At 41.9% G+C, this 25,040-nt stretch overlaps 3 protein-coding genes across 7 annotated transcripts; 2 read left to right on the top strand and 1 right to left on the bottom strand.

The window, feature by feature from the left end:
- The first annotated feature begins 1,994 nt into the window (after positions 1–1,994).
- Positions 1,995–7,626, top strand: LOC144526832 (nuclear autoantigenic sperm protein-like). Of its 2 annotated transcripts, none has more exons than XM_078264512.1 (15): positions 1,995–2,092; positions 2,809–2,960; positions 3,095–3,200; positions 3,923–4,003; positions 4,133–4,242; positions 4,379–4,732; positions 4,831–4,925; positions 5,022–5,101; positions 5,191–5,264; positions 5,810–5,998; positions 6,095–6,237; positions 6,737–6,808; positions 6,941–7,033; positions 7,132–7,259; positions 7,447–7,626. In XM_078264512.1, the coding sequence occupies exons 3-15, from the start codon at positions 3,100–3,102 to the stop codon at positions 7,451–7,453; spliced, it is 1,527 nt and encodes a 508-aa protein (XP_078120638.1). In that variant the 5' UTR covers positions 1,995–2,092; positions 2,809–2,960; positions 3,095–3,099; the 3' UTR covers positions 7,454–7,626. The 2 variants fall into 2 exon arrangements, with proteins under 2 accessions (XP_078120638.1, XP_078120637.1); XM_078264511.1 differs by having other exon boundaries at positions 3,090–3,200.
- Positions 7,627–8,997: 1,371 nt separating this feature from the next.
- gpbp1l1 (GC-rich promoter binding protein 1-like 1) lies at positions 8,998–23,033 on the bottom strand. 4 transcript variants are annotated; one of them, XM_078264514.1, is made up of 12 exons: positions 22,940–23,033; positions 19,772–21,011; positions 18,888–19,002; positions 16,194–16,323; positions 12,456–12,787; positions 11,611–11,686; positions 11,319–11,515; positions 11,044–11,187; positions 10,349–10,504; positions 9,884–10,008; positions 9,700–9,802; positions 8,998–9,612 (listed from the first exon to the last, which is right to left on the bottom strand). In XM_078264514.1, exons 3-12 carry the CDS (start codon positions 18,945–18,947, stop codon positions 9,442–9,444), a joined length of 1,494 nt encoding a protein of 497 aa, XP_078120640.1. In that variant the 5' UTR covers positions 18,948–19,002; positions 19,772–21,011; positions 22,940–23,033; the 3' UTR covers positions 8,998–9,441. The 4 variants fall into 4 exon arrangements, with proteins under 4 accessions (XP_078120640.1, XP_078120639.1, XP_078120641.1 ...); XM_078264513.1 differs by having other exon boundaries at positions 22,890–22,997; XM_078264515.1 differs by lacking the exon at positions 22,940–23,033 and adding an exon at positions 22,676–22,874.
- A 246-nt stretch (positions 23,034–23,279) lies between these two features.
- Positions 23,280–24,724, top strand: LOC144526835 (transmembrane protein 69-like). Its single transcript, XM_078264517.1, has 3 exons — positions 23,280–23,463; positions 23,619–23,664; positions 23,804–24,724. The coding sequence occupies exons 1-3, from the start codon at positions 23,435–23,437 to the stop codon at positions 24,509–24,511; spliced, it is 783 nt and encodes a 260-aa protein (XP_078120643.1). The 5' UTR covers positions 23,280–23,434; the 3' UTR covers positions 24,512–24,724.
- The last annotated feature ends 316 nt before the right edge of the window (positions 24,725–25,040 follow it).

Below are 25,040 nucleotides of genomic sequence, written 5' to 3'. Positions count from 1 at the left end.
CCTCTTTAATGATTGGCTGTACAGTCCTAATGTCACACTGAGACTCCACAGGACAGGGTGAGACCCTTTCTATTATTTCATCATCTGTACTGATTCCTTAGTGGCATGATGAATCAGGACATAGATTTCTAGTTCATAAAAATATGTGCATTTTTCCCATTAATGATATCTATTATTCCCAAATTTTCACTTAAGGTTAAATGTATACTTCAGATTGTTGGACAAAAGTGTAAAGCTCTGACAGCTAACTGGAAAGATCTGTACATATTTTCCACGTCTAATTTACACCCAAAACTAATATACTGAACAGCGAGCCTTGTGCGTGACAATTACTCCCCTCCTAGAAGTGAAAACACAATGAAAGGGAAGTGAAGCTGGTTTCACAGTCAGTGCTACATGCTGTAGGTCACAGTGTATCACAAATTGCATTGTAGTTTTGTCATTGAGTTTTAGGTCAAACTAGCTAGATAGTATATATGATTTAGTGAACCTATTGAGAAATTCCTAACTACAAAAGACAATTTTATCACAAATCAAATAAGCGATGCTTGCACATGTATACTGTAGGCCTACTGTATGTTTTCAAACCATCATTTGTAGATAAGTGAAACTTGCAGTGTATTAGTTCACCTGAGTCTATATAACGTGGACAGAAAGAGGCCTTTATCTGCTCAAAGAGCCCCTCCACCGTGCCTCCTTTTTCCGCTGTCACCAAGCGATGTCTTTGCATGCCGTTGCCATGAGCACCGCATCAAGGGCCAGATAACAGGGGGCACACAATAACCTCTTGTTAGAAGCACTGCGTGGGCTAGTGATCAAACGTTGTCCTGTGTTTATCTCCTGTTTCACAATATGCCCATAATTAGTGCATCTGCTCAATCTGCTGGTTCCAAAGCAACTGGATGTTTGAAGGGCACTTGTGTGCCCATCATTTTGGTCATGTTTAGCCGTGCAAATAATCAAAACAGTTCTTTTAAACCGATGAAAAACTGTTGCAAAGTATTGGTACTTTTGATCAAAAATTGGTATAAATAAACGCAGTTCTGTGTTCTCTTTGAGTAATTCCCCAAGTGCATTAATGTGAGGGTATACAAATATGTTTAAAGGCTTCACATATTGTTCAATTATGGATTGATGGTATATAGCGCATCACTGCTCTGTGGGATTTTCATTAAAAGGTGTATTGGTTATCAGCTCTAAACACATTACACACCCAACAAATGGAAACAACAGATCCTAAAGGATATTGCAAAGTGTTTTAAAACGTTTGGAGGAAATGTTAATTTTAACAAGAAAAGAAAAATTGGGCCAGTTCAGAATGTCTTCACATTGAAATGTACGTGTGTTGTTTAAGAGTCATGGGATGAAATTAAAGGAATAGTTTGACACTTTGGGAAATGTGCTGGTTACCTTAGCTTATAGCTTTTAGACTGGAAAGAGGGGGATACCGCTAGCCCAGCTCTGTCCAAAGGTAACACAATTCGCCTACCAGCATGTACCTTTAAAGTTCAAACACATTATATCTCTTTTGTTTAAGTTGTACACATTTTGTTACCTTCGGACAGAGCCAAACTAGCTGTTTGCCCATGTTTCCAGTCTAAAATAAGCTACCTGGCTGCTGGCTGTAGCTTTATCTTTAACAGACAAACATGAGAGTGGTATTCATCTACTCTTCTAACTCTCTGCAAGAAAGCAAATACGTGACTGAACCTTTAAAGATAAAATATACTCCTGTCCTCTTTACCTTTAATCTTCTGCAATATAGCTTTTACCTAAAATAAATTCCCCCTGAGAATATTTCCACTCAAACTGCCTCTGATTGAAAGAAATATGAGTTAAACGAGCTGTGGTGTGTTGTCTTGGTAGATTTTAGGCTACTGTGAAATTAAAGCTGTTGTCTTTAATTATGACGAGGAGGGAGGAGGGAGGAGGGATAAGTGGGATTGTCTCAGTGTGAGGTTGATTGGATGCCAGGTCCAGACTTGTCTTGATGAGGGAGGCAGGGAGTGGAGTGGAGCCAGCAGGAGGAGCTTATGAGGGGAGCTGGGCAATCCCTGTCCTTCACAGCAGGACATGACAACTGCAGCACTTGGTATGTGGCTTTATTTTTTTTTTTCATTTTTTTTTTTTTTTTACAGTAGTTACATACACACACACACACACACACACACCTACTTATTTCACAATAACAGAGATTATTGCAGGTCTACCCATTCAGGCCATAGCAAAAGCTAATTTAACTGACAAACAAAAATAACAACAAACTTTTATCTTGAAAAGAAGCAGAATGAAATAACATGTCATTATAATGGGCTGAGCTTTTAAACATGCATTGATTATCTCACTTTTTGTTGCATTATACTGTATTATTTCTTCATTATATGATGTCAGTATTTCATAACGTCATATTTACATATTACACATATTTACTTACACTTTGGATCTCCATAGTAGTAGTAGTAGTAGTAGTAGTAGTAGCAGTAGTATAGTAGTAGTAGTAGTAGTAGTAGGGCTAGTAGTAGTAGCATGGACGTTATAGTAGTAGTAGCAAAGATTATACAAGCAGTGGGAGCACTATCATCTTATCATAGCCTACATTTGCTCTGTGCCTTTAAGAATTATCCCACTTTGTGTTGCATTATACCGTATTTTTTCGTATTTAAATTATATGAATATTTTAAAATGTCATATTTATTTAATCTTGAACACTCTGGGACTCCATAATAGTAGCAGTAGTAGTAGTAGTAGTAGTAGTAGTAGCACTTGATATCATCTTGTCATGGTCTACATTTGCTCTGTGCCTTTAAGAATGATCCCGCGCTGGTTTATAAACCCGGAAATTGACCGGAAAGTGCAAGAATATTTCGCGCCAAATTGAAACAACGGAGCAGTCAGTCTGAGTGGCAGGAGGGACGACGTAAGACACAAATCAACGTTTCGGTCGTCATTTCTCGGACAAGGTATGTAATTTGTCAATGTGAGACTTGCTGTGCTTTCACATAGAATACATATTCACGGGCCCAACTTGTGTATGTGTTCGGCTTTTGGTTTGTAAAGTCAAGCTGTTAAGTCTTCTTCTTTGTGTCCAGTTTAGCTAACATGGAGGAGGCCAACAAACTAATCGGCACGGGCAAGAAGCACCTGGTGATGGGGAAGGTGGTGGAGGCAGTGAGCGCCCTGCAGGAGGCTTGCGGCATGCTGTGAGTTAGCTAAAGTTATCAGACAACAGTAACTACTGAAGCATCAAACAGCTGCAGCTAAAGGGCTTTCAACTACTTTAAACAACCAGATAAAAGTCAGCAGTGCGGCGACACGCTTAAATTAACGACTTTGTTAAAAAGGTATTTTTAAAGCTTGTATGAACATGGAAATGTGGAGACTAACGAACACAAGTTATGTCAAGCCCCAATATTAATCCTTTAAAGTAAAGCGGAGTAAGTGGAATATTCTGCATTTGATCAAAAACAATGAGGCACATAGGTGTTTGCAGTTGCAGGTTGATTGTTCACAGGTGTGCAGATTAATTTGGGAAGAACATTATTAGTCTGTAACCAGGCGAAGGTAGCTGTATAGCAGGTCTTATAGGATGCAAAGTTGTCTATTTATATAAATATATCATTGAGAAGTCAAAGAAGAGTGTTACACACTAGCTACTCTTAAGGATTAAAGAGTAATTCTATATATTAAAACTTTCCTCACTAACTTGTATGACAGTCTTGTTGCATCCGGGCTTGTAACAGTAACTACAGAACTTTGAGCATTTCCTGCTGTTTGTAATGGAAGTTCAAGGTGTATTTCGCAAATGAAGGAGAACATTATGCGGCTGTGTTTTGCATATGTGCAAAGAACAGTGTGGCTGCCATGTGTGCTTTTATACTGATTATAATCTGACATTGCATCTTCATTTTTCTTTTTACTTCAGAGCTAAAAAGTATGGAGACACAGCAGATGAGTGTGGAGAGGCTTTCTTCTGGTGTGGTAAAGCGCTGCTGGATTTGGCACGGTAAACTCATCAGTCTTAAGTCAATTGTTTATAGGAATAGGATTATAGCCTACTTTAGGCTGTGCGGGTCTATTTTTTTCATTTAAGAAACTTGTGAAAATGCAGACCTAACTGACATCATTGTTGTAGGATGGAGAACTCTGTCCTAGGTAATGCTCTGGAAGGAGTACCGGAGGAGGAGGAGGAGGATGAAGATAAACCCAAGGACTCCAATGTTGACAGCACAGAAAACATTGACGGTGAGGGAATAATGTAACATAAAAAAAAATTAGCTTCTTTCTATTTTGGCTTATTTTTGTGCTGGTTGACCAGTGGTTTTTATGATGGAAGCTGTTTACACTGCTCATCTTAACGGTCCTCCTCTAACTTCAACAGAAAAGACTAGAGATGAGCTGAGAGTCCAGGTGTACGACGCCATGGCAGAAAAAAAAAATGAAGACTCGGACAAGGTTGAAGAGAGGGCTGAAGACCAAGGGGAGCGGGCTGAAGACCAAGGGGAGCGGGCTGAAGACCAAGGGGAGCGGGCTGAAGACCAAGGGGAGAGGGCTGAAGACCAAGGGGAGAGGGCTGATGTAGAAAAGGCCGAGGGTTGCGATGAGCAACAGAACAGTAAAAAAGATGAGGAAAAGAACAGCGAGGTTAATGGAAGCAAATCTGAAAGTAAAGACAAGGTAGAAAATGACAAGGAAGCCCAGAAAGAATCGGGAGATAAGGAAGAGAAAACAGAAGGTGACTTTTATTTTCTGTTCTTTAACTACAGATCTTGATTGCAAATAGCTTTCTGATGGTTGTAATATGTTCCCTAATTTATCTAAACACTGTTTCAGATGATGAAGAAGAAGAGGAAGAAGAAGAGGAGGAAGACTGTGATGTAGAAATGGAGGTCGATGCAGAAGAGCAAGGAGATGGCGCTGCTGAGAAGGTACTTGACCCAATCGGCTCAAGTACACCTCAAAATGGCTCGGCTGAACGTGTGATTGAAGTCTGATTTTTATGTCTGTGTTCATGCGTGTTTCAGGACAGTGACGACGATGAGGAGGTGGGAAACCTGCAGCTCGCCTGGGAGATGTTGGAAGTAGCTAAAGTCATCTACAAAAGGTAATGGAAACACCGGTTGTGTACCGAGCCATTTTACGCGAGGCTCTGCGTTTGATGGTCACCGTTTTTCCTTTTCATTTTAAAAAAAGGAAAGAGGCTAAGGAGGATCAACTCATGGCAGCCCAGACTCACTTGAAACTGGGCGAAGTTTCTTCTGAATCAGGTACTAACAAATGAATCTCCAGCTTTGTGCATTTTATTGTTGTTGTGACCCCTACACATGTTTGAGGGGCAGCTTGAGGTGGAGTCAGTTGATTTTTGTAGGGCTGAAAATATTTCTGATTGACAGAAAAATGCCAAACATTTGCCGGTTCTAGCTATCACGTCAGGATTTGCTGTTTTTCTCTTTAATATCGCTGTAAATTCAATAACTGGACGCACAAAACAAACAGTTTTTATGGACCTTGCCTGGCGTCTGGGGAGCAGTGACGGGCATTGTCATTATATTGACCACTGTCTGAAATTGTGCAGGGATAGACGTGCTAGCTAGCTAGAACATACATATGAAAGCATACATACTATGGATTTCTACCACACTAAATTATATTTAACGGATGAATCGATGAACAGACTTTTGTTTGGACCCTAAATTCTTCCTTCAGACTGTACAGTAACTTAGCAAAATGGACATTACTCAAACCAGTTTTCCACCTGAACTTGCCCTTATTTCCTTGAGAAATGCCTTTAGTTGCCGCCTCTCTCTTCCAGGAAATTACACGCAGGCGTTAGAGGATTTCCAGGAGTGTCTGAAGCTGCAGGTGAAGCACCTGGACTCAGACAGCCGTCTGCTTGCTGAGACTCACTACCAGCTAGGTCTGACCTACAGCTTGGATCTCCAGTACAGCCACGCCATCGAGGAGCTAAAGAGCTCCATCTCTGTCATCGGGAGCAGGCTGGGTAAGCGGGGATGGCTTCCACATTGTCACTGTAGCAACGGATATGATCAGTGCCTTGAAGTTGTTTGTATGCTAACATTCCCACCCTGTCTGGCAGACAAACTGCAGGAGCTGCTGGACAAGGCCGAGGGCCCCGAGGCGCTGCCAGATGAGAGGAAGGAGATGGAGGAGCTGAAGGCTCTGCTGCCAGAGATCCAGGACAAGGTGGAGGACGCCACAGAGGGTCTGAAGGGTGCACTGGTGAGTTGGGATGGGCTTGCTTTAATTCCGATGTAAAGAGGCGTGGATTGTGGTGTCGCTACATAACAATCAATAAGAGGCATTTCGGACATTTATTAATGATCGTTTTGTGGTCACGTCTATCAATGCACAAAATTGCATTGTGGGATTAGTTGGCCAAATTTGCATACATGCTATGGACACACAATAATGGGAGGCAAATGTAGTGGGTAATATTGGGAAAGAGTCCCTGTTTTATTGCTCGCTGCCACACACACTCTCTGCTGTGGCTTACAGTCTTTAGACCACGGTCTCAATTGATGTTGTACAAGAACTTGGGGCCGTCATGTCGTCAGCCCCAAGGAGGGAATCACTGGGCCATTTTCACCATCTTTTCTTGTATATAAGATCACATGATGTATTCAACTCAAACTTTAGCCCTCATTTGAGACTTGCAGGTTAAACCAACAAGAGCAACTGTATAGAAGCTTGATTCTAACTTAATTTAATGTACCGTCAGGACGGAGGCTCTACTTCCTCTGCATTCCCTGGCTCCGCTGTGCAGAATGGGGACTCCTCATCCAGCTCAAAGGTAACATTTGTAGTGAATACTGATGAAATTATTCGTGTGTGTGAATATTGTATGTCCTACACAAGTGATTTGATTGGCTTAATTATTTACTCTTGCCGAGTACTGACGTGAAGCGGTCTGTCCTCTACCTAGATTAACAGCACGTCAACCAACGAAGTCAGCTCTACCAACGAACACGCCTCCACAGCTCCAGTCTCTAACATCTCCCACCTGGTCAGGAAGAAGGTCAGGGAGCTAGATGTCTTGTTGGAATCTAAAAATGATTTGCACAGATCTGTTGCACAGCAGTATTGTTTAATTTGAGCGAACCTGTCTAATTTCAGAGGAAACCAGAGGAGAGTCCAGTGAAGGAGGGTGTTAAGAAGGTGAAGCAGAATGACGGTCAGCCCAACGGTGTTCACAAAGCCAACGGAGACACTAATGGACACACCGACAGTACGGAAGTCAAGAGGTAAGAGACGGTGTTAGCGGACATCGTCATGGCACCAACCTGGCCACAATAGCATTTTTAATGCTGCTTTAACCATTTAAAGCTCAGAACAAGTGCTAGAAAGCAGATCCAGGGCCTGATAAATCAGGGTATTCGAGTACAGCGTTTTCTGCGGTTGAGTCTAACTCAAACTCCTCTTCCTTTCCAGTCAGTGAAGCTGGACTCCATCCTGGTTTTTGCCTCCACCAAGAAGAGATTCACCAACATGCAGAGCCTTTACTGTCCCTACACTTGTTTGCTATGTATATCTTTTTCTATACCTGTTGTGATGTTAGTGTTTATTCACATATGTAACCTATACAGTTTAATAAAGAATTATTTGATAAACCTCCTGATTTTATTTTTTATATGAAGGAATTGCTCACAGTAGCTGCAATGTATTGTATGCTTAGGCCTCATACTTGCACACTGATAATAGATGAGTAGTCCTACACAAATGACACAATTTTGTCATTTAGTGGAGGCAAGGAACTGCCCAAAACATCATACAGGTAGTACAGTACTTTGCTAGCTGGACCTCCCTTCACTGTGGAGCTTTCACATATCACCTCAAGTAATGTGAGTGACAACTATATTTTCAATGCTGAACTACAACCTTGTATTGTCACGATCCATTCATTAAAATGCATTTGCCGTATTGCATTGTTAAAGCGGACTACTTTGCGATGCTGTTATCACAGGTTGATATTTCATCATGTGAGGGTTAGATTTGCCAAATATTGTGCTGACCGACTGGTATTCTTTCAAGTTATTCAAAACAGATTTTGACTTGTTAAAGCAGGAAAATCACAGCAATGGCACTGTTGAATGTCAGTATCCCATTGAACCAGCATGCACATACTGTAAGCAGGGCCTTGGAACCAACTCTCAAATGAAAAGCAGCCTTTCTTGATTCAGGGTGATCACAGCTGTGCTTCTCCTGCAATGGCAAGCCAGATTGTATGCTGTGAAAAAGGTCAACTTTGTTTTGTATTTTTTGGTCATACTTTTAGACACTTCCACTTTTTTCTAAGGATGTCTGGGATGGACACAATTTAGTAAAACAAGCTAATGAGAACTGATTTTACTTGTAATTGTTACCGTTGTTAGACTAGTTAAATATTTCTTTGTATCAACCTTGGGACACTGAACGTATTTTTCGTGTATGCTTAACAAAGACCGATCATTTAGACAATCTTTTCAACAGAGCTAAACCTCACAGCAGACATCTCAACATGTCAGAATTACAGGTGTAGATAATATTCAGGGCCCTGTATTGTACATGGAATTAAGCCATTGTTACTGGTATAAGTAACACCTGTGCTTTTGTTGCTATGACAAGTCAAAATGTCTGCTACTCAGAAGGCACATAATGAAAAAAATAATGTACGCTTGTGTACATATTAGTAAAAACTAATTGTCTCATTTCTATAAGTAGCTTGTTTCCCCTGACACCATAATTAAAATTTGAAAAAAAACGAGCAATAGCTGAAAATCAGCATTGCCTCCTTACCTTTAAAACATTTATTTAAAACCCAATTTGTTAATACATTTTGCTCGTGCAGAAATATTTTAAATAACCGACTTAATTCCAAAACTATGAACCAAATGTCTCTTTAAAACTACAACCCCCCTCGTAAGTCAAAACAGACACCAGTTCTATTAAAACGGTTCTATACATAGTAAATTACATGTCGACTCAAACACCACAGAAGCCAGATTCATATTGAAACATATCAGCTTGTCAGGAACCAATTTTTATTAATATCATTAATAATGTGTCATCAGCATCATCAATGAAATGAGTTAGTCTGTTTAAAGCAGAATCAAGTGTGCATTCATTGCCCTTCTTTTCTTGATGAACACATCAGTTCCACAAAGCGAAGAAGAAAAAGGAAGGAGGGGGAGAGGGGTCAAACAGGGCAGGGACTGCAGTGAAGGAGGAAACGCAGGGAAAACGACGTCTGGCGGAGCAGGAATCTCCCCCTTCACTGGGATATGATTGGTTTTTCCCTTGTGCAAGAATGACAACAAAAAAAATCAAAACAAAAGAAATTCAAAATGGTGCTCTAAAAACAAAGATGAGAGAGAAAGAGGGGGGTTGCTTGCTGGGATGTTGTGTTGGCTGTTGTGTTGTTGTTGTTTTTTGTTCCATAAAGCCACGTTAGGATTTGATGCAGTCGTCGTCGTCAGAGGTCTGGCTGCTGCTACTGGTTTCGGACTCTGAGCCCTCCTCGACGTTCGCCTCCGCCACACTCCTCCAGGGGGTGAAGTGGAGGGTGACACCCCGCGCCCTCGGGAGAGCCCCATTCCTCTGCATGCCGTTCCTCTTCAGCTGGTCAAAGGACACAGACAATAGTGTGTCAATAACATCAAGATTAATGACCAAAAACGGACACTAGCTGTTTCACTGAGTGCTCACCTGTTCGGTTTTAGTCTGGAACTCTCGCAGCTCGTCCTCCGTCAGAGGCAGGAAGTTGTCATCATTTTCTGGGTACTCCTGCCAACCCATGGCCTTCAGCAACCTACAAAAGGATAGACATTTTATGCTTAGGTGTGTGTGTGAGTGAAAGAGAGAGAGCGAGACTGTCGAGACTGTGTTCTACCTGTGCTCTGCCTCCAGGGAGCTGGACAGGTGGTCGGTGTCCGAGTCACTGAGGGAGTAGGACAGACCATTCTCGTGGCAGACTTCCTCGCTGTAGGCTTTGGGCTCTGGGGTGCTGCTTTCACCCTGAGAATATTCACACAGCAAGACAACACACTTCAAAAAAAGAAACCGACAGTCAAAAGTGAAGCAAACTGATACAAAGCCAAAAAGTCTGTATTTCCTTTGGAATTTTTAGCACTAGACTTGACTTTTAGCACTTGACAAAAAGTATGACTGTTGACTGGGATGTTATCAAATTCAACAATGGAATTGTACTTGCAAACCATTAATAGGTCACAATTTGACAGTCTGTCACGCGACAGCACTCCACAAAATGGAGAATCTTTTTATCTCTGTCATTACCTGTAACCACTGCACTGTGCTGTGTGATAAGCTATGAAAACGAGGCCAAACTGCTGCCTACCTCTCCTGATGTTCCTGGGCTGCTGCTCGTCGTCAGCTCTCCGGTGCCCTCGTCCTTCAGAGCTCGCAGGAACTCACTCTTACGGTCCGGACCACGCCGCATCAGCTTCAGCCTCGACGGGGCAATGTCTATGGGAGGAGTCGTGCTGGAAGGGTGCTTTAGGTATGATGGTGCCACAGGAAGGGAGAGAGGGAGCGGGAGAAGAAGCCATAAAAAAAAAGAAGAAAAAAAAAAAAAAAGGGAGTTAATCATTTTTTTCAACAGAGACACCAATTTATCAGCTATGGAATCTATTTGGCCAGTAACATTTTCAGATTAGGAAACAGAGCCGAATGTACGCAGTTATAAAAACATATTGGATCAAATTGTAGCATTTGCAGCAGTTGCAGACATGCCCTTCAGTGTTACTTTCTGATGTTTTTGAACATTACAGTTTTTACTACACATATACTGCTGCAAAGGAAAATTTCATGTGCACATGTGAGTAAGCATCTCAGTCACAAACCACACCAACACATAATTACTATGTTTAGATAAAACCTGTGATTTACTCACACAGTCACGCATGCAGCCATACGAGCTCGACACAGACTGCTACACTGGAAGTCTGAGTAAAGTGCATCATGTTGGGTATGGAAAATCCCAAAATGCCCTGACATGACGTTACTTATTCGTCTTTTTCCTACTGTCCTCACCTCTTTAGGGGTGTTGTGCTGTGGTGCACTGACTGGGGTGCTGGGTTTGGCTGCAGAGACGGGACTGGTGAAGACTGAATCTCGGCCTGGCATGTGAAGGCCAGATTTCGTGATCTCTCTACCACCGGATTTCCACTGGGTGCTCTGCAGAAAAATTAAAAATAAAGAAATAAGACATATAATGAGTCTCAGTCACAAAAAGAGAGACTGCCTCCATCAGAGCATAGCACCTACATAACTGGCATTGTTGAGAAATTATTTGACACATGTCCTACTTTGGTGGGGGCCACAGCAGGCTTTGGGACCAGGTTCTTGTAGATGCTGGAGCCTGCAATGGGAGCTTTGCTGCCGTTGGTGGACAAGTTGCCAGCAGTGGCAAACCCCGCAGAGAAGGCCGTGCTGGGGTCCTCCTTGGAAACCTTCTTGATAACCAGCATTTTGGACACCATCTGTTTGCCATTAGGGGGGTTTTCTGGAACATGATCAGTGATAAAATGTTACAAAGTTGAGGATGACAAACAGAGCTCATTCAAGAATTGAAATCCAATGTGGACTCGGAGCTCTTACCCCACACTCCAGCATGGGGAGCCACTGCTCGCATCTGAGTCCCAGGCTTTCCAGTTGTTTCAGGGTTGAGGGAAGGCTAGAAAGATAAAAACATCTGCATTAAATACCTTAGCATTCAAATGTTTTATTTTCAAGTTATGTTAACATCCAAGAATTTGAGCATGTTGTTGCTGACGGGATTAAGCCTGATGGGTCAGTGGAGGGAAACTCTGGTGATGCATAATACTCATAATATTTACATTTTGTATCAGAAGGTAAATATGGGGAGAAAACGGAAATTGAAAAGGTTTCCGGCAATAGTTTTAAGATCAGGTGCAGTGTGAACAACAACCACAATTTTCCTTAAAATACAGTCTAGATCCAGAGCTGACTGCAACTGATCTTATATTCAACGATCCAAATAGCTTTGCCACTGACTCAAAGTATTTTATCTTTCAACAGAGCTCTGTCATTGGGCTGCTCGATTATGGAAACATCATAAATCATGATTATTTTGGTCAATATTGAAATCACAATTATTTAACACGATTTACTCAGTGACTTTTGGAAAGATGTTGCAATTATTAAAAAACAAACAAAGTGAAACTAATCAAAAGTGAAAACACCTTGAACTGTGAAATTTCCCTTCATACTTTTGCCGTTTAAATATATTTTTTTCCGTTCAAAATAAGAGCTTACTTGCAAAATGCAATGTGCAAAATAATCGTTTTTTCTTGATTACTCCGTTTTTGTGACCATTAGGAGCCAAAATCGTAATCGCGATTAAAATGACGGTTAATTGCACAGCCCTACTTGGTCATAAAGAACTATGTAAAGCTCAGTAGCATGTTTAGGAATCTACTCACAAAGTCCTCTTCCACGAACTTCAGCTTATCATCCTTGCCGTCTTTGCGTTCCTCTTTGGGGAACTTGTCCTGGTACGAGGTGCCCTTGCGGGGATGAAAGTTACCATTGCGCTGCCGGTGCCCCGTCTGCCTGTCCCTGTCGACTCCTACCCGTTTGGGGTGGCGTCCCTGGTGGTGGTGGTGGCCGTCCTGGGCACCCCGCGGCGCTCCGTGCCAGCTGGGTGTTTCCTTCCAACAGGAGCCCCCTGCCAGCCCACCATGCCCTCCTTTGGCCACCCCCGAGTCCACTGAGTCATGCCTCAGAAGCAGAGAGGGCTGCTGCCATCCATCACCTCAAGAGAGAAAATATTTATATAAATATATAGATAGCGTATATAAGAATAATATCATGATGCTTTACCAATAGCTGAAAACCAATAATATGTGGCTTTGACGGGTAGCTCAGTAAGGTGTCCCTTCCTGAAATAACATCACAACAACTTTGATGGCACTGAAAACAAGTAGGCAACATCCCTAACAGCCTACACCTACAGTAGGTTCCTCTGAAGGACCAAAAGCACCTACACCATACAGAAACAACTACTGAGTGAAAGGATTGGGCAAGCACACCTCGGTCAACTTCCTAAAATGAAATTACACTAGCCGTTAGTGTCCAAATTACTAGAAGAGACATTTCAGGTTTCTTTCAACATGTCTGACTGGCACCGCACACCAAAATCAAGTAGACACATAAAGCTGCCTTTCTGCTTTCCAAAGCTGAGGGCAGCGCAAAACGTGAGTCAAGGCAAGGTGAAGTGAGGGACAACGGTGAGACAGCCCTGGGACTGTAGGAGGAACGGGCGAAGAACCTGTCAAACAGGAAGCTTCACTGACTCAAGGTTACTGCTTGGACACAGGATTGAAATTTGCCATTGCACTTGAATGCATCCTGGTGGGACAACAAAATCATTCATCCAGAACAACGCCGCAGTAACCGAGACAAAAACATAACTGAACGGAAACGTGAGATTTCACCAAAACACAGCAGTTCGGTGGATCATTAGCATCAATTTCACAAAAGGACTAGATGAGCAACAATGAACTGGCATTTTAAAACTGGCACCATGTGTTTTTAGTTCACACAAAGAACCGCATGCTTACACATCAGCAGAGCACTGTCCAAGTGGAGTGTACAGTATAGACACTGATCTGTATATTGATGAAACCAAATAATGTACATAATCTAGAAAGCAAGGACAGATGGTTTGAATGAGTGCGTGTACAATTCATGCATTCATTCATATAATTCATGTAAAAGTAAGCCTCAAAAGGGGACAGGACTCCCAACGGCACCTGTCTGCTGCCTGCAACACCACTGTCTTCTCAGCAGGTGGCCTCGATTCTGTCCTCTTTCAGTAAAGGTTTGCCGCTTGCCGTCATCTTCAACATCACACAATATAAGTCCGGCAGAATTATTTTACAAATTTGGCAAAAGTGATATCATGTTTGAAACATACCCTGCCTGAAAGCCTAATAAAAAAAGGGTATACACGCCATTCAATTAGTCTCCATTCTTCACACAACTACTCCTGTCAATGTGTTAACCACTAACCGTGACCAGCTTTGACAAAAAAAACTTGAATGTTCAACTTTTGTATCCGTCCTTAAAAATCAACCACCTCAGGAGGTGGTTTGAGAAGCATTCTAGCCAGATGCTGAAAATGTGTAACTGCATCGGTCTCTTCTAGAGTCGCACGTGTAATCTGTACTCCTCCTGTAATAACATGAGTAAGCTGTCGGATTTTCTTGTGACATCCATGACCTGTCTGCTGTTTTTCAGTGCTTAAGGTACACTGAAATTAGCCGTTTTTCTATGGCTCATTACAGCATACTTACATTTATCTACACATACGATGCGCACCAAGCTGCTGTAAAGTTTCTGATCCCTGATCGGTTCAACCACTGAATGATCTGTGTGGGCGAGGGAGCGGGTTAGGGCCTGTGAAGCCGATAAAACTTCTGTCTAGTTTATAACATTCATTCATGCGTTAGGTTATATATAGTTGTTAGCTAATGCAAGCTAAACTGTTATTGTTGTAACTAAAGTGCAGAAGTCATTCTTCTTCTGGCTTTTTTAGCAAACAGCTTCAGGTGCATTACCACCACCCTCTCAACAGGTGGAGGAGGCTCACCCTGATTTGCATGTAGAAAACCAACTGACAGACTGTTATCAGATTTGTGATCTGGCCAACAGAGACCCATTTGTAGTTACGTGTAAATGACAGTTTCTTAACAAGGGGCTGTATTTGACATTCAGAACATTATTACAGCAGCAAAAATATTTGCTATGTAAAGATTTAGTGTAGTAATGGCATCCTGCGCAGAGAATAAAGTCGCACTACCTCTGTGTGTGCTGTAATCAGACATCTCTGTTCTTTGTTTTGAAAGACAGTACGGCTGCACAAATGTGGCCGTGAAAAAAAACGTGGGTATTTCACGTATTGGGGAAGTGTCTGCGAAAGCCGTGTAAAGGGAATCCCAGCCCGCTGTTTTTTCCCTCGTATTTCGGGTACAGCCACTTGAAATCTAATCTGGATTTATTCGGATACCAGACACTTTACATTGTAAATTGAGCATATGACAGACAACATTGAAGAATAGCAAACGGACATGGTTGGCAGCAGACTTTAATAAAAAAAAATGTATTTAAAGCCCCTACACCTCCGTAGCCCACCGTTGTAGGTTGTCTGATTAGACCTCTTGAGGAGAGACCACGTGTGCATACATCCAGGCAAAATACTGAGGTGCAAGACAAAAAAAGACTTAATTGCAGGGTACAGAGGAGTTCTGAGGAAGACCTTGTAGATCAAAACATTGCCTTTATGTAAAAGACAGATAAATTATTCATTTGGAGCCTAGTCTCGCATTGCCATACCTTCCTACACAGTGCTGTGGAGGAGGGTCTGGCTAGTCCACACAGCATTCTGGGTTGGGAGAAAAATGTGATCCGGTTTATTGGCATTTCTTAAAACCAATCACAATCGTCGGAGCCTCTGCAAAATAGCCTCAGGAACAAATGTACGTGCAAAGGTTGTTTTAGTCGTGCAACAGAAAACTCAGATTGGACAGATAGTCTAGCTAGCTGTCTGGATTTACCCTGCAGAGATCTGAGGAGCAGTTAACCATAGTCCTCAGAAATCCACCGAAGTTTAAAATGCCAACACAAAGAAAGCGGAAGGTGACGGACCTCTGGCCGAAATGAAAGACATCAGGCGGAATTTCCAGCACCTGAGCAATCCCGGAAGTGGACTGTCGTGGCTATAGACTAGGTCTGGCTACACCACTTATCTATTCTGCAATAGGGAAAAATTTGCTCTGGCACTGGTTTGCATTTCTTTAAACCAATCACAACCGTCCTGGGAGGCGCTAAGCCCCTGATGCAGCAACAGTGCCCTTGCAAAATAGACAGCAGAGATAGTGGAAGGGGAGGGACATCCCTGATGTCAGGCTTTATCCCAGCACTGTACACCCATTGAGCCAGACTATTTGGAGCTTAACAGTGTGCAGACCTTCTTTGTGCCCTGTTATTAGACCTCTTCTCAGGTCTGTGTTGATACGCTAGAACCAGCACTACAGTGTTAGAAGATTCAGTTACTGAACTCTATCGTGGTTTCATTCTTTTTGCTCATATTCTCACAGCTGCTTTCCCTTACGTAATAACAATGACAGGGTTTACAGGTAACTGTTCTGAACGGTTACCTGCTGGAGCACGCAGGGAGCCGTTGTTAAAGAAGCCATCAGAGGAGTTGTGGCGACGGCGGCTTACAGCGGTTCTGCCGTCTCTGTGGTGGTGGGGCTCACCTTGTTTCTCAAGGTTGGCAGCAGGGGACTGGATGAGGACAGAAAGGGGAAAAGGTCAGTCAAAGTGGACTCTACACTGAGATGAGGGACAATGAATCCCACGTCTCTTCCAGGGTAAACTGACGACACAAAATAACAGAAAACTACATAAACAGCAATTACCCTTAGACCTCTCGCTTTATCTTTGTGAAGAAACTTAGATTAGCAGAAGTCTTCTCCATAGTCCAAGAAAATAATCTTGAAATTGCTTTATCATGAGAAATGTGCTACTATGGAAGAGCTCCTCAAGACACTGCACTGACACAGCCGTGTGTTACATAATGAACAATTCCATCTGAATCATATTTTTGTCATCAGCTGAGGTTCAAAAATCAAATAACAGTGTTCTACAGCCTATGCAAGCATCATCTCAAGGAGTTTTTTTTAAACTTCCACTGACAATATACAGCACTATGATGTACCAAAAAAAAACTAGGAGAATAAACTGCAGCTCCAATCCTGTCAAGTGCATGCTGGCTAATAACTGAAGACCTATGACAATGAGGCAAAGTCGTGTCAGCAGGACAGTGACTGTGGACTTGTTTCTCAGTCTTGACTCTTGATTTAGCTGGGCAACTTCCTGACTCACAGATACACCAAGCTCTGGACAGGAGAAACACATTCACAATCTCAGATGGACAGTCAGACCGCTCCACACTTTATTTTTATTTAGTTTTTGACAAATCAATCAAATCGTTCATTTAACATTCACCCTTCTTCAATTGCAATTTCCCCCCCCTCAATTTTACTTTCAAGAGGCTATATTTCTGGATGAATATTTAGTTTTTCATACAATATTCAATCTAAGATACAGCTTGGTACCAGACCCCTAAATTGCAGCCCAGATTATGCCCAGCATTTAAAATAACTCTAGAGTTGCTTTTGTGAGTTGCGGTTTATCCTGTTGGGAGTCAATCAGGGCCTTTGTGGGTAAGAATAAAGTGCGTGGTAAGTCAGACAGTCTGGGACAACTTGACCATAGGCCACCAGGTCAGTAAACAGTCTAATCAATGCTTATGATTTCTGGTTAGATTTATAATTCTTCGTTGAACTACAGCAAGAGCCTGCAATTCGTCCAAAAAGCTTTTTTTTTTTATTTTTTTTTTTTATAAAAGCCACTGCAGATTTATTAATGTTTGGATGCAAAAATCACAAAACCACCTCCATGAAATCCTCCATCTGTACGTTGACTTGTCAATTTATGTTAATTAAATGGTTTTATTTTCTTCCATCATCAGTCTTTTATATGAAGGTACACAATGTCTAGGTAACTCTCTGCTGAACCACATACTGACTGCGGGTGACTCGTCACTAATTCCACACACAAACACACTTGGGGCACGTTCAGACCAGGAAACCGCGATCCGGCGATTTCCCCCAGGGTTGTGCGGCGGTGGGAATGTTGCGAAATGGCCCATTTGTGTGACGTCCTGTTGTGGTTTTTAACCCCCCAAAGTAGCACAAGTACACTTTATATTTTACAATTACTGTTTTCTGTCAGATCCTTTATAGATCTCGACATTTCCGACCGCACTCGAAGGCAGCTTCATTTCACTCCTGGCCAGTTCAGTGCTTGTGTTTCATATGTTTTAAAAGGTCCCATGGCATGAAAATTTCACTTTGAGTTTTTTTTTTTAACATTAATAAGTGTTCCCCCAGGCTGCCTATGGTCCCCCAGTGGCTAGAAATGGCGATAGGTATAAACCGAGCCCTGGGTATCCTGCTCTGCCTTTGAGAAAATGAAAGCTCAGATGGGCCGATCTGGACTCTCCTCCTTATGACGTCATAAGGAGGAAGGTTACCTCCCATTTCTCTGCTTTGCCCGCCCAGAGAATTTGGCCCACCCATGAGAAATAGACATCATGGCTTTCAAACGAGCAAAGTGGCAGTTGGTCAAGGCCACACCCCCCACCCTCCACCTTGCCCCCCCCCTCTCCTCCTCAATAGCTACAGACACAGAAATGGCACATCCTAAGGAAAGCTCATTGTGGGACTGGCTCTAGTGGCTGTAATTCTGCACCAAGGCTGAATTTCGGGAAAGAGACTTCAGATACAGTATTAGGGGACCACTAAGGCCTATATAAAAGAGACTTCAGATACAGTATTAGGGGACCACTAAGGCCTATATAAAAGAGACTTCAGATACAGTATTAAGGGACCACTAAGACCTATATAAAAGCATCCAAAGAGCACCATGTCATGGGACCTTTAAAACTTTCTTGGTTTAGCAATGGAGGCAGTGATGTTTCCCGTTTACTGTACAGGACTCTCACGCCGCCTCAAAACCGACTGACAAGTTTGATTGCTGGTTACATGATTGGCCACCGCAGCGTGACGTCACGTTTCCCCAGAAGTTGAGTCAGTCTCAACTTTTCACCACACCGTCTGACGGTCGACGCAGGCAGTGTGAATGCAGGCTCAGGTGTACAGATGCACATTCACATCAGGTGTTATAGCAGTAACACTGACAGTTATAATTTTAAACTGTCTATCTCAAGTACCATTTTTCACGTGTCTAGCACACACTCAAATACATTCAGTACACACACAAACCTTGGCAGGCTGGGGCGTGGAGAAGTTAAGCCAGGCAGGGACAAAGTCATGCTGCGCCATTTAGGTCCAGTGTTTCCGGTCAGTGGATCGAGGCATCAAACCTCATGGCCAGGATCTAACAAAAGAAATGGCACAACAGGAATTACATCTTTTAAAAATTCAGATTCAACTATTTTAAGCCCAGAAACATGGATCAAACTCCCTTTTACACCAACATGAATCTTTCGATTTTATGTCATTTCCTTCAAGTGTTTTGTCTAACAGCAGTTATTTAGAAATTCACTTAACGTCTCCCTTAAGAGACAAACAACAGTCCTATTCGACAGTGATTCATTCCCCCATTTGAAATTGCAACTGAAAACACGTTTAAAACTGCCTATTTCACTTTATGTCAATTGCTATGCCTCTGTGTTGTTTTTTATTGTTGTTGTATTCTTTATTTTTTGCTGCTTTTAAATGTCTTATGTATCTCTGTACGGTGTCCTTGAGTGCCGAGAAAGGCACCTTTAAATAAAATGTATTATTATTATTATTATTATTATTATTAGAAAACCACAAAGCTCAACTTGCTGCAGCTGTGCCTGTGAAGCTGGTAACTGGTTGACAGCCCGGATGGAAAAATATATTGTGCAGCATGATACAAGTATTATTTTACAACATGTGTATGTGCTAAATGTATAACTCGTCATGCTTAAATTTTGCTCAACTTTCTAATTTTACTTCAAAACCATTAGACCGTACAAGGTGGAAAATCAACACCTGCTACCCACAAAATGTTGACAGATGACTTGTAAAAGGACCACACTAATGCAATTAACTTCATGGCTATGGAGTCCATGCATGTTTGCAGTAGCCAAGTCAGTCAGGTGAAACTTTATCATTACCCCAGAGTCTGTGGCTCTGAAGTCCTCTGCCTCCTCTCTCGGTCCGGCTGGGCTCGGTTCCTCAGGCCTGTTGGCACTGATCACAGTGTGTGTGCACTGACAGACGAGGAGCAGCACACCGACAACCCTCTCTCCACCTCCTCCAGGAAAGCGCAGCCCCTTTCCCCAGAGGCAGATCGCTTCGTCCAGGGTGAAACACTGGGAGATGGGTCAAAAGGTTGCAGGAATGATCTTGAATGGCGATCCAGAGAACTGGCAAAGCAGGAAGTAGATTTTAAAGCAGAAGCACAGAGGCCTATGAAGGACCGATTCTCCTTCTTGAACCGGATTCCCAAACAGCTCCTTTGCAGGTCACGTCGCTAATGAATTGTAAGTGCTACTGTTTCCAGTCCAGGTAATTGTTTGGCAGACTTAATCCTTCACCAATTCATTTGTGCCATTTGCGCTTATTGTCAGAAGTAAGACTCAATACCTGATTGGACTTTATACTGAATGGCAAAATGAATCGATCTGACAAACATGGAGAGCAGATTGTGTAGCAGTTCCACTTTGACACCAGATGAGGGAAGACAGACAGGTGTTGTCCTGCCACACTGCGTGCCAGTATGTTTTTACGTCGACTCACCTTTTACCGAATCATTTTAAGTTCTGCGGAAACGCATGCAGAAAAGAAAGAGGTTCAGAGACAGTCTTTTAATGGCAATGGAGGTCACTGAGAACTACGGCTCACCTCATTAAACTGATGAAAAAGACTGAGTTTGAAGAAAGATAATGTTCAAAAGGTTCAAAGTCACATGACAATGAAGGAAGTAAAACCCAATGTTACATTGCCTTCATTTTCAGTTTTGGTTAGTGAAATAGAGATGCTGCTGCATGATGCATTATAATGCCGTTTTTATCTTTATACGTTTTAATATCACATTTGTAAGACGCCCATTTAATTATCTGTGGCTTTCTGATTAAAGCAGATATAAGGTATGGCTCTGATTTCATAGATATGCAAGCTCAAAAGCTAAACAAAAATCTTCCACAAGTCAAAAGGTCTTCGCATCATGAGATACACAAGAGTCCTTCGACAACAATCAAACTTGTCCAAAAAGAAATCCGTAAGACAGCTCAATCAACTTCTTTTTCCTCGGTTGAAAAATAGCATGCGTCCAAAATTTGCCAAGACGGTCTTTCCTTCCTTCTTTAATGAAGTTTCAGCAGTGCAGTTTTCTTGCTGAGGGTTCACTGGTATCTGCAGAGGAACACACGGGAACTGCATTAAACACCAACAGCCTTCATTTAGAAAAAGCATCTCAAAGCTCCAGTTTGAAAAATTCACAATTGCTTACATTCAGTGTCTAGTTTATTCGGTACACCTAGCTTAAATAATACAAATGAATACACAAGTCCTGCAAAAAAAAAGCCTACCTTTATGAAAATTAAAACATTCAGTTTTTGTTGAAACTGTTTTAGAGAGGTGGTGATTCGACTGTATGCTTATTTTCAGAACCTGTGTTGGTGGTGCTGTTGAATTTTATTGTGAAGTGTTTCCAATTTTTAGTTAACCCTTATTGATATAAATAGGGTGGACAAATCATCGATCAAAATATAAAAAAAATAAAAAAAATCACCTCCAGTAAAACGCAACATAATGTAACAGCACCACAAACTACAGCTCCCAAAATAACCATTAAGTTAAATCAATCCCTATCTGTCACAAATAGATCACAGAGCTGTTTAACTATACTTGATTTGCCTACTGAACTGGCAACTGAGAATACAGAGAAACTAAGCTTAAGCCAACATCTCCCTTAATACCTCTATACCTGTATTAATCCGAATAGCAAATACATTATGAAAGATTCTCATCCTTCACTGCATGCCGATATTAAACCCCAAAATAGCTTACGATTCAAGAGACAACCAATGGCTTAAAAGAAAACTGCTTTTGACATATCAAATACATTTTGAGAGGTATGAAAGAAAAGGCATGATTCAGTTTTCTCAGAACCATTCCATGCTGAAAAGCTGACTCTTTTATAAAACTGTGTCGGCTTTGGTATATGAAATATTTATAACAGTGTAAAAATAACTAACACGTTCTTCCTCGCTACTTCTCCAAAGACTGCTGCGCATCTAAACATGACAGGTAGTGAGTGTGGATAAAACGGAGGTTTACAATCTCAACAGCGGTTCTTCAGTACTACACCTTGTTCAACGATGCAATATAATACACCTTAAATGCTCAAACGAAATGAATCCCTGTATGCACAAACTCAGAGCTACCATGGTCTCGTTAACGTATTCCCACTGAACTATTACATAACAGCTCAACATCAATGAGTTTGCCACGGACTCAGGCTACAATGTGCAGCACAGACATTTAACGTTACTTCACTGTGAAACAATACTCGAACAAATGACCGCAGCGCATCTTTTTGTTAAATACCCAGTTTAACATTATTATACACTGTGGGAAACCCACATGTCCACAAACACTGCAGCAGACCGAATCAACACACTGTAACGTTACATGCACGTTTCACCAAGCTAACTATCTGAGTATTGTTATGGATTAAAGTGCTTAGAAATCAATTATGACGCAACGCGACCGCGGTGTTAGCTAAATAGTCTATGCTAATCACTAACTAATAACGTTATTAGATCTGTCCCAACTCTGCTGCTAGCTAACTCTGCTTAGTTAAGTAAGGTTAACGTTAGCGTAGCATTCGTTAGCTAATAGCTGGCGTTACCCAACCTGTTAAGTGGCGATAGCCAACGAAACCTGCTAGGTAGTTGAAATGAATTAATACGACGAGGGGACTAAGCAAAGTAAACATGTTTTTAATATGCTCACGGGGACTGGGACAGCTTATTTAAGCAGTCGCCACATACATACAATAGAGGTAAACAGACCTGGCTTCGTTGGAACAACACAGTTTCAAAATGGCTACCTTAGCAGCGGCAGCACACATTCATCAGCTTGCTAAGAGCTAGCGAGCTAACTTGCAGTGTTTCAAGACGATACCGTGTACCTTCTCCTAAGCGACATAGCCTCTGATAAATAACGATTCAATTATATAGAGAGGTTGAATACATTAACAAGATTGCACTTTTCACAACGACTCACTTCTTTACTAATGCGCTATTGATGTTTGTTTGGGTTTTCGGATGGCTTACCACTGGCGCTGCACTGAGGGATTCAGCCTCAATGATGCTACGTTCAAGATCTGTCGCGATTATGCAACTTAACGAGGGTCCACAGTGTTTTTTAAATTGAACAGGCTTAACAGTCAGCTTTTATAAATCATTTTCTATTTAAATAAAACAACATTTCCATGTCTGAAATTATGACGTGTTATTTTTTGGATATTTAAAAAATATATTCCTAGAAAACGGTGTTGGTAGCACGTTTAGTGGGATTTTGCCATCTTGAATACAACTTAATACCTTCCCCGCCACTCACAGCCAAACCAGTCGATGTCAGAACCCAGTCTTCAGTTTGAGCAGCTTTGGTTTGAGCCATACAGTCTATGGGAGACAGACATTTAATCGAGCACCGATAGAAAGGCAGCCTGCAAACCTATGCTGCAAACGACCTTTAGTTTAGCTAGTTAACGTTAACTTTGTTACCACTAACTCCGTGTAATTGTGCCTGCAGTGGCGAACCACTGAATGACAAACATTTACAGGGTAACGTTTAGGTAACTGAAACTTCTGTGTTTTATTGGTTGTTACAGTAGAATGGCGATGTATTGCATCAGGTTGAGAGAATGTTATGCTAGCTGTTAGATAAAACTCAAGTGTGCTTGTGCTATGGGGAGTGTTTTATTACTTATAAATAACATGTCTTTTTCAGATTGAAAATGATTAGATTTGCATCTGGAAGACGTATACTTTCTGGGGTAAGACACATAAAACGTGACTGTTTATCAGTGCAACGTGTTTACTAATAAAATCATAGTAGGCTACTCTATGTGCCAGAATTATTTAACAATAAGAAGACATGATGTTTATGCACTTCTCTGATTATTATGTTCTCAGGTTTCAGTATGGAGATGTCTTCAGCAGATACCCAGAGCACCAAACTACACAACAGAAGCTCAGCTGCGGTTTCACTCTCAATCCTCCTCAGTGTTAATGCCATTCAGACGAACTCCCGTCAACAAGCTGTTGAGCATTAGGCCCGTGAGCTGGCCTGCCTCACGTCTCTGCCACGGTGATTCACGAGGCACCTCAGAGAAAAGCAACAGTAAAGAGGGTTTCAGTTTGAGGGCCCTCACCCAGGCTCCCAAACCAGCTCTTTACCTCGGTTTCTCTGGGCTCATGCCTTTCCTGTCTGCACCTCTCCTGATGGCTGCCACGCAGTCCTTTTACCCAGAACTGGCATATGCTCAAGTGGTCTACGGAGCCTCTATAGTCTCCTTCCTTGGAGGTGCCCGCTGGGGGTTTGCAATCCCTGCAGGTAGTCCTGCTCAGCCTGACTGGATGAACTTGGGCAACAGCGTGGTTCCTTCACTTCTGGCCTGGCTGGCACTGCTCTGCAGGGACAATATTGCAGAGGGAGCCCTAGTAGTTCTTATGGGACTGGGTCTCTCTCTTCACTATGACCTGACCCTGCTGCCTGGCTACCCCGACTGGTTCAAAGCCATGCGAACTCTCCTCACTCTGGTTGCCACCTTCTCACTGGTGGCTACCCTGACAATTAAAAAATTCTGCGCTGAGAAGAATATCAAACGGATTCATAACTGATTTAAGAGGACAGTTTGTACTTTGAACCACAAGTACTCAATAAAAATGTAAAATGAAATGCAGATGTGCAGTCTTGGTTTGTTCCCACTGTACACCAACACATCTTTTGGGACAAAATGTGACCCATATCAATGTGGCATATCATTTAGAAACAACAAAAGACTTTGAAATTCAACATTTATCATTTATCAGAAAACATATGTAGAATCACATTCTTTGCTGTGAAAAGTACAGACAAAAAGTACTCTTATTGAAGTGTTTGAGTATGGCAATTTTACATGTGTAAATTGGAGACAATGGATAAAGATTGGGACTATTTGCATACCTTTCCTTTCCATTGTTGTGTAACTCCAGACGTATACAAGTCAGTATGGTACAGTTCTGTTATTAATGTTAACTTTTACAAGACTGTCTCTCCCTGCCTCTTATATGACTCTATTCTGAGGAGTCTATAGTATACGATAGAGACCTAAACATTTATTAAAATATGTAAAAATGTTAGTCTTCACACATCACAACCTATAAGGTC

This window comes from Sander vitreus, chromosome 12, assembly GCF_031162955.1.
Source record: "Sander vitreus isolate 19-12246 chromosome 12, sanVit1, whole genome shotgun sequence".
NCBI lineage: Eukaryota > Metazoa > Chordata > Actinopteri > Perciformes > Percidae > Sander > Sander vitreus.
This window is presented reverse-complemented; position numbering and strand designations above follow the sequence as displayed.